At 39.5% G+C, this 9347-nt stretch overlaps 1 protein-coding gene and 2 non-coding genes across 3 annotated transcripts; all 3 read left to right on the forward strand.

Annotated features, from left to right (window-relative positions):
• The first annotated feature begins 1179 nt into the window (after window positions 1-1179).
• Window positions 1180-6049, forward strand: rps27.2 (ribosomal protein S27). The gene is made up of 4 exons (XM_044209262.1): window positions 1180-1311; window positions 1824-1932; window positions 2494-2604; window positions 4837-6049. Exons 1-4 carry the CDS (start codon window positions 1306-1308, stop codon window positions 4863-4865), a joined length of 255 nt encoding a protein of 84 aa, XP_044065197.1. The 5' UTR covers window positions 1180-1305; the 3' UTR covers window positions 4866-6049.
• Window positions 2241-2372, forward strand: LOC122882333. Its single transcript, XR_006379346.1, has one exon. It is a non-coding gene; the product is annotated as a small nucleolar RNA SNORA13 (small nucleolar RNA).
• LOC122882332 lies at window positions 3592-3723 on the forward strand. Its single transcript, XR_006379345.1, has one exon. It is a non-coding gene; the product is annotated as a small nucleolar RNA SNORA13 (small nucleolar RNA).
• Window positions 6050-9347: the final 3298 nt, after the last annotated feature.

The raw sequence follows: 9347 nt of genomic DNA on the forward strand, positions 1-9347 counted from the left end.
TTCCTTAAACAGTCTGAGTCTCATCAGCATGGTTTTTTCAGCTTCAAACCGACTGAAGCACCTGGAAAACACAAAACATTAATTAGCACAAGGCTTAATACTTTACATAGTTACTTTTACATGGATTATTAAGTCACACTGTTTGTTGTATAAAGGAATGGTCGATATCACCTGACATCATCATCATAATTAATTGTCACATTTACCTCAGTAACGACTGATTAAACAATATATTATTAAATACACCTGTGCACAAGACTCTCCGTCCTCGCAGTGGAGCTCTTATTAATTATATACATTACAGTTAGTGGTAGCTACATTAGCTGTAGCTGATAAATAGCTGCTAAGGTGGTGATATTTTTTCTTTTTCCTCCTCTTTTCTTTCTTTTCTTCTTAATACAAAATGTAGTGTCAAACACTTTGAGTTTACCTAGCATATAAATATCCTAAAAAAATCCTTAGTGTAAGTGACAAAGTCCAGTTAACTCTACTACAAGGACTAAAACTACCCTATCTTATATAGGCACTAAAGTAGTCTTTAGGCCTCCTCAGAGACATCATTAGTATGTCTATATACTAATATGAATATCATACTTTTTGTTGTCCCTTTTTCTGCACTGGCACCCATTTAATTACAATCATAAAATCCCAAAAGTTATGGAAACTACTAATTTTGACAACTGAAGGCAATGAGTGTTACAGTACAGACTACAGACTTACAGTTTTTGTAAGTCTCACAAAAAGTTAATTTTGTTGTTAGAGTATATTTTCTAATGTATACTGAGAAGAGTGAAGAGTTCACACTGCACTCCTACTTCTGTTATGACTTGGCGCTATATAAATAAAAGTGAATTGAATTGGTTAGTTCAACGAGGTATGGATGGAGAGGCTCCTAACTAAATTTTATTTGTAATTAGGACATTTGATAAAAAAAAAAAAAAACTCTCTAACCTCTAAAACTATCCTAACTAATTAGGCCTTATACATTTAACTTGTATTTAATGTCCACTGGAGGTTAGTGAAACACAAATATGTTTGATTTTCATTTATTATTTGTATCTTATCTAACAGGTAGTTGAGCGTAAACACCCACAAATACCCCAAGAAAACAACGGTTATTAAAAAAATAACAAAAAAACCTTTCTTCTTCTTCCAGGTCTTCGCCTAAACCTCTGATTGGCCAAATTAAACCATGATTGCCAGTTATCCCGCCCATTCAAAGTCTCCGCTCTGCAGAGAGAGTCGACTCGAAGTTTCCGGTGTGTCGTCAGTGTGATCTTCCGGTGAGCGTCCAGATACGCAGACATGCCTGTAAGTAACATTACGGATTCAATAGTTGCCGTCAATCGTTAAAAAGTGTTTTGACGGGAATAATTTAATATGATATGAACTCGTATTTTGTTTCTGTTGGCGTCAACGGTTTTATGTTGCTCTAATGTAAATGTAAAGATGTGACGAACTGACGCAATATGGCGAAACACGTGTACAACAAAGCAGCCCACGCGGCTCCCTTTCTGGCCCACAGTCACATGTTGGGCTTTTTTGGAGGGTAGATCCAAAAGTCAACTTTCTAAAATATTTCTTGGGGTTGTGATTGCTCTAAAAATATTATAATCAATGTTGTCTTAGTACTTTTACTTTCTTTTTTATCATATTTCCTCTCCTTTGAAAGCTGTAAAGAGATCTCGACCTTTGCCTCCTGTAATCATGTTGTAAAGTTGGCAACTGTGTCCAGAACTTAATTGTATCCTTATATTACAGTAAGACTTCAATAAATTAATGTAGACCAGTATTCAGCTAAACTGTCTGTGGTTTTCTTTCAGCTTGCAAAGGATCTGTTGCACCCGAGCCCTGAGGAGGAAAAGAGGAGACACAAGAAAAAACGTCTTGTACAGTGTCCCAATTCCTATTTTATGGATGTCAAATGTCCAGGTCAGTATGTTTACGTGGCAGCCTGGCCATACCCATTTTTAGATAATTTAGATTATACAGAGAGGGAAAAGTGTGTAAAGTAACAAAGTACACAGACATACTGTGCCTATACACTGGAGTAAGAAAAAGAACATTTGGGCACAATAATAACAAGCAGTGAGTACATTTTGCTACAACATAAATGTAAGCGTAAATGCAGGACTTTCACCATAATTGCTTATAATTCAGTTGTGATTTTGATCATTTTATTAATGTAATACATTGAAGTACTTCCACTACATCTACACGAGACCTGTATCAAAAATATTTGCCTTTATGTGTTGCCCTTTCATTGTTCCCTTAGTGATCGGGGTGTCAAATAAGGCATACAGTGACACTTGTGACTGTCTGGTAAATGAGTTTCAAGTGACTCTTTTACACAAACAGCTGCACAGACACATCCGTAATCAAGAGTACATTTGATTATGCAATGGTTATTATGATAGCATCTGCCTGTTATTCTCTGTGCAACAGTTTCGTGGCTGTCCCAGCCATTGATTTTTATGCGTGTGTTGTTTGCAGGTTGCTACAAGATCACCACAGTGTTCAGTCACGCTCAGACTGTAGTGCTGTGTGTCGGCTGTTCCACAGTCCTCTGCCAGCCCACAGGAGGGAAAGCTCGCCTTACAGAAGGTACAGGAAAACCAGCATGCATAGTGGACTGACTGTCTTCCTGTTCATCCTAAATATACTTGTAGCACTACATATCTACCTAAAAACCTTTTAAAAATGTATACAGACACAAACTGTAGATGTGTCACTTACAGCATGGAATTTTCTATTGTTTATGTAAGTGTTATACATGTTCTAGTAATCAAGTCATTTAGTTATAATTGTGGGTGTCTGTAAAACTCTAATTGAATACCACATGAGAAAAGCACCACACGTCCCTGTACAATACAGTTCTGCACAGGCCTCAAACTGAGACCTGAACCCAGCCTGTGCCCATGTCTTAAAGAGCCAACCTGGCTGAACCGGACTGGTACTACCAAATTGGAGACCTCAAACTATATATATGCTTTATTTCATCCATCACTGACAGTTGGCTTGCCAGCTAATGCATCATATCTACTTGCAACACATGAAAAGTGAGCAACTGCCAAGGGGCACCAAAAGCCCCAGGTTCACTGTGTGTTAATTGGATTTTGGTAATTTAATTGATTGCAAATGTTAAAATTTTCAGCACTCAAGTACGATATCAACACCTGCATTGTTATCTAATCTTGCAGTGTTGTTTTAACACCTTAATTATTGTAGAATTATACTGTATGCACATGGTGTATATTCCTAATTAAAGTTGCATTTAATCAAATTATCACAAACTAACTGACACGCAGAAAACCTGGTAGTATTTAAGTATAGTAGTTGGTTTCTGGGTGCAGCACTTTTTTTGCCATGTGGCCCCCAACAGGTTAAACTGGCCATGACAACCGGCGCCACCAGAGAGAGACAAACAAATTAATTAATATAATTCATTTCGAAATAATTAAACTCAAACCTGGCCCAAAACTTTATGCAACAGAATGTCCCAAAACCCAATATTTTGTTGGGGCCTGTTGGGCTGGGGTCCGGTAGCAGAACTTCGCTGTACAAAACACCTCCAACTGACACCTAGATATTTGCCTTTGTGTTGCCCTTTCATTGTATTCTTCATGAATGGGGTGTCAACTAAGGCATACAGTGACTCTTGTGGTTGTGACAGAAATTCATCATCCTTGATCCATTTCTACACAGTCAACTGCAAGCACAAATGCCTTTTCATTCATGTAGACAGTATGTTAGTGAATTGGTTGAGCTTCCGGTCAATGTTTTGTTTTTACTGACGCTCTAACCGTCCCACCCACTGTCCTGTACTCTGCTGCCATGGTAACCAAGGACTTCTCAATGCACTCTGATTTGAGTTACTATGGGTTACCTTGGCACTAAAACCAAACTTGTTTGGAGGTGATTCAGTCTTTGAAAAGAGAGATAGCAACATGAGTTTTAGTATTCTCTTATCTGTCATATCCCCTTCAGTGAGTCAGTTTATACACCATCCCTGTTGTATTGACTGGCTTTGTACTGTTAATCACCACTAAAGATCATTGATGCACCGCGTCTACCTTCGTTTCTTTCTGTAAATGTGACAAGAACATTTACACTCCGTTGCCAGTTTAAAAGGTACACCTTGCTAAAATTGATGCACTCTAATACAACAGCCCTGCAACAAATCCTACCTTTTGTGAAGGTTATAATAGTTAGTTGTTGTTGAAACCTTATTAAAGAATTTAGCATGAAAGTTCATTCTCTCGGAAATAGTAGTTTTAGAAAAACACTCACAACTCAGGGTCCACTTACTTGCATTTTCCGGTGCTTGCAGTTGCATCTCACAAGTGTGTGTGTTTGAAATCAATTTTATTGCATTTTGGAGGCTGTACATGTAGTTTAAGGTGCTGTTAAAATGTATTTAGAGCCGCAGCAATCCATTCCAGCTTTTCAAATGTCGACGTTTTCTGGTGTTCTGAGGCTACTCTGATGGTTAAGTGATTATCTTCGGGGTTTGGACCAATGGTTGCACAAAACAAGACATTTGAAGTTGACACCTTGGGCGTTGGGAAATTGTGATGGACATTTTTACAATTTTCTGACATTGTTTAGGCCAAATAATTAATTGATTAATCGAGGACATACGACAGATTAATCAGTAATGAAGATAATTAATTGCAGCCCCAATTGTATTGTTTTATACTGAGAGGTATTATATTTAGTTAAACGTCACTGATATAAACAGGGTGACAAAATATTAGTTACAATACAATCAACACCACTCTAAAACAGTCAACACAAACTAAACATAACATTCAGTCTTTCTCCACCTTTCCTCAGGATGCTCATTCAGGAGGAAACAGCACTAGTTTGACCAGCCATGGTTGGACGCAGTTAAGGAAGAGAATGAACAGAGCTTGATGGACATCAAGTAACACTGCCATGGAGCTGATGCAGCAATGAGAAAATTGAGTGGGAATGCAAATCATGTAATATAAGTCTATTTACAGAATATTTACAGAGAAATGCTTGGCGTTGTTGAGACCCCACCAACACCACATATTCATTAATTCTTCTCTCTTAATATTTTGGTAAAAATAATCTTGCATGTTTGTCATCCAGTTTGTTCTTTTTGGCTCTTGAAGGTTCTTAGATGTCATTTGTCTGGTAAAAGACACTTGTCAACTCAGGACTCCTTAAAAATGTGTGCTGGTAAAGATCAGGGCATTTGAGGACTATGGCATTTGGTATCCTCCAAGTGTACAGATGTGTGGCCTCGATGTTTTTTTTGTGGCGAGTAATTTGCATTTGTTTGCATTACATCCTCAATGATTATGCACAAACATTTACAGGAAGTTGAGGTGAGGGTATAAGGAGCCTTGCAGATATTGTCCAACAGTTGCTCAGCACTATAGATTTATGCAAATTACATTAGACCAGTTCTAGGAAAGGAGACACACTGGCTGAAATAGCAAATTACATCCAACAAACTGTACTTTACTACAGAGTTTTACTATGTAGAAGCTGCACTCTGCATAATTTAATGTTGACTGACATTGATGTCATCAGTGCCTGCTCCAAAGCCAGTGGTGTTGGTGCTGGGCCTGCTCTCGGTCTCATCGAGGGTTGATTCAGGGAAAGTCTTGCTGGCTCTGCTTTTGTTTCCCGATGCTTGTAAAACACAAACACAGTAACACTAAATAACATCATAATGAACATTGTGGTTGTGAATTTACATGTGCTTGCATGCTTCCTGTGAAAATGATGTGGGATGATTTCTTGTGAAGTTGCAAATGAAATCAGAGTGAGAAAATGCTAGAGATAAATCAGATAAAATCATAATTTGTGTCCTACAGTTAACTCAGCTTTAGTTTAGGCTTGTGGGCCATTTGCACAGTCTCTATGTGACAGCGCTGAGTTGTACCCTGAATAAAGAAACTAAATCAGGAGAGGGAGTGAATAACTTTCTTGTTGCTATGGTGACATCTTTCTTATGTCTTGCTTGCACATTGGACACAGCTTATAAATAAAATCCTGGTAAATGGGAATATGATTCTGATGTGCCTCCTGGTTATATATGTCCTTTCATATGCTACATTCATTACATTTTCATACTTGTTCTACCACAGCCATTTTAAACAACACAATTTACTCTGTAGTTCTCATTTATACTTTCATAGAAAAGTGTTAATGGATTAATCGTTACATATTTATATAGACTCGCTGTATGATCTTCACAGCAGGGTATCTGCAGGTCTTGTAATGTTATAAAATGTTTTTTTTTATCCCAGTGTGGGCTGTTGGGAGTGGGGTGTTTGAGCCAGCACCATCAGTCCTGTAGCAAACTGTCACTACTGCTAGCTACAGTAGCTAGGAAGCTCATAGTCTCATAATGGGCAAATGGACAATTTTTATCAAAAACTTGAAATGCATTAATCATTTTTAATTGGTTAATCCATCCATCCATTTTTTGCCGCTTATCTGGGTCCAGGTCACTCTAATTTAATTAATGATATCATTAGGAATTATTGTTGTATACTGCTGGGAAGTACTGGGGAAAAAACGAGGTATAATAATGACTAATTCTAGGCCATATCATCCCTGAAGAGCTCTCCTCAGTATCTCAGACAGAACCGCCTCCAAGCTACGGCTGTGGTAATAAACCCAACAGAAGTACGGTTGCCACTGTATGGTCATGTCCAAACATGAATTTTCAAACCAGATATCTAAAAACTTGTCAAACATGAACTGAAATCTGTGCACTACCTGCAAGTGTTTTTTGGTAACTTCTTTAGACGGTTCAAATTTAACACCCAATAGTGATATATTACATAGAACCAATTTGTTTACTGTAAATACTCACCTTAAATTCATTAATTAGGTGATGTCCTAATAGCCAAGTGGTTCAGATGCATACCTTATAACCGCAATGTCACTGGTTCAATTCCAGCCGGGACCCTTTGTTTCTTTAAAAAAAAACACTAACTTTAAGTACTATCATTGGACAAACAGGTATGAAGGTACATTAGGTATGAACACTGACACTAAGTTGAGTATTAAGTTTGAAAAATGTAAAGTGAACCTTTCCTTTCAACTTTCAAAAACGTCTACAGATAATGGCAGCAGATAAAGGACTCCAAACAGCTTGTTTTGTCTGTAAACCGAATGAATTCATGTCAAGGCTGTAGATGCACAGATTTCTAAGTCATTGAATTTGCTTTTAGGTACTCATGAGACTTTAAATACCCTCAAAGAGTTGTAAAAGGCTGTGTAACAAACTGTGTGTATGACCTTTTCTGTGTATGCTTGTGTGTGACACACCTTGAGGGATGAGAGCACGTCCTTGGTACCCATCACAGTAAGTACAACTCTAGGCTGAGGGCCAACACGAAGCAGTGGAACGCCGGCAGGTAGGGCAGCGTCTCTGGGACCCCTGTTAGCAGCTGTGACAGAGAGGGGACTGACCCTGCAAAGAGGCTCAGAGAGAGAAATGAGAGGGTCAATGGAGAGCAGCTGGAAAACAGACCCTTCCTGAGAGTGGACAGACACTCGACATCTGTACGCACCTGCAGGGAATGAAAGATAGAGGAAGTGTACACTTTGTTAGTACAGTGAGCCAAGGATTATAAAGGGCTATAATGTGTAATGTTTATTACTGGTGTTGTGATCATAGTGTGGTGGTACTTCAGCACTGACTGTAAAAGGCTGGCTTGCAGTTGCAGGTAGGGGGTGCTAAAGACATCACAGGGTGCAGCCTTGAGAATGGAGTAGCGTAAGGCAGTTTGGTCAAGGAGTCATTCCCCAGAGGTGAAAGGATAGGGATAGTCGAGGGTTCCTCTTTAATCTGGAGCCACAAGACACGGTCCCATAAATACACAATCAACCCAAGGCAAAAACTCTATCCATTTGTGCATTTATCCATACATCTATAAATTAGCCCCACTTCTCTCAGGACTTGTTCTTCCTCTAGCCTGTAGTAGACCATCGCTGTCCCACTATGCTTTATGGCTGCCCTGAAACACCTGATTAAACAGCCGTCCGATCTGAGCGACAATTTGGTTTGCTCTAAGCTCTCCTGTTTGTATGGTACTTAAGCAGTGCATTTCCCTGTCAGAATGGATACAGAAAGGCAGAGATAGCAGGAAGGAAATGTAGGGGAGTGTAGTCACCGAGGGAGGTGTAGGTTGGATCCATTGGCACTGCTAAAACTCTTTGTCCTGCAGACAAAGTCTGGACACCAAAAAATGGCTGTCAAAATCTGAAGTCACCTGTGCCAGGTCATCTCTGAGTGGGAGGCAGAGAGGAGGATGGGACGGGAGGATCGATAGCAAAGGGCAGAAAAATCATTCTGAGACATGGCCAGATGAGTTTTTACAGTATTGATCTGCGCAGTTTGCATTCTCATCCCAGCTTTAAATCTGGCAAAACCAAAGTTGTACAATAAAAAATATGATATGAAAGAGTATTGGGGAGAAAGACAGAAATTAAAAGAACCAGAAACTGTGAAGAGATTACAAGAGTGTACAGGAGAGGCTGTGGGGGTGAGGAAGCGTGTGTGTGTGTGTGTGTGTGTGTGTGTGTGTGTGTGTGTGTGTGTGTGTGACTATTGTACAAGGTTGTCACAGAAGAGCACCCTATGACAAAGGGAAGACAGGATGACCTGCAGGATGACCTGGCCCTCCTACACTGTACAGGGATGAAACCCTAAACAGAAGCACAAAGCACACTAGAGAGACCTAGAGTTCAGCACACACACACACACACAGCATTTTGTTTGTTTGAGTTTCTCCTTTACCAAGGACAGAGCCATTACACATCATTAGCATCCAGTGCACAATTAACTGACCTGAACACTGATGAGCAGAGTCTGGCTGACCCCACGTGTCTCCATGGCAACGACCTCCAGCAGAGCAGTGCCCGTGTCTGGGCCACATTTCAGAACCTCCTGGGAGTCCACAGTGACAAGCCGTGTCCTGTCACACACTGACACACAGCAGGGTGCACAGGGCAGATGGCATCTCTGGTACACAACACAACAACACACAGTGTTTATGACAAACAGACTCTTGATTTCTGGGTAAATTTTACAACATTGCTAGAATTTATTGAATGCTTTAGGAAAACTTCTTTTTTCGTTTAAAGCCCCATCCACACGTACAGGTAGGGAGTGAGATGGATGAGCAGATGCTTATTGATATAAACTTTAAACTCATAATTCTGATTCAACGAGTCTTCCAACTCACTACTCTGTTGCCTATATGCCTTACACAAACACATGTGCACACATGGAATCTATTGGCATTCAATTTGAAGAAAAACAACTGAAAATTGGATTTAAAAAATGATTCATA

Source organism: Siniperca chuatsi, linkage group LG9 (assembly GCF_020085105.1).
Source record: "Siniperca chuatsi isolate FFG_IHB_CAS linkage group LG9, ASM2008510v1, whole genome shotgun sequence".
In the NCBI taxonomy this organism is placed as follows: Eukaryota; Metazoa; Chordata; class Actinopteri; order Centrarchiformes; family Sinipercidae; genus Siniperca; species Siniperca chuatsi.

Coding starts and splice junctions, on each gene's coding strand:
- rps27.2 (XM_044209262.1), top strand. Junction 1,933..2,493: donor TATGGATGTCAAATGTCCAG/GTCAGTATGTTT, acceptor TGTTGTTTGCAG/GTTGCTACAAGATCACCACA. Junction 2,605..4,836: donor GAAAGCTCGCCTTACAGAAG/GTACAGGAAAAC, acceptor ACCTTTCCTCAG/GATGCTCATTCAGGAGGAAA.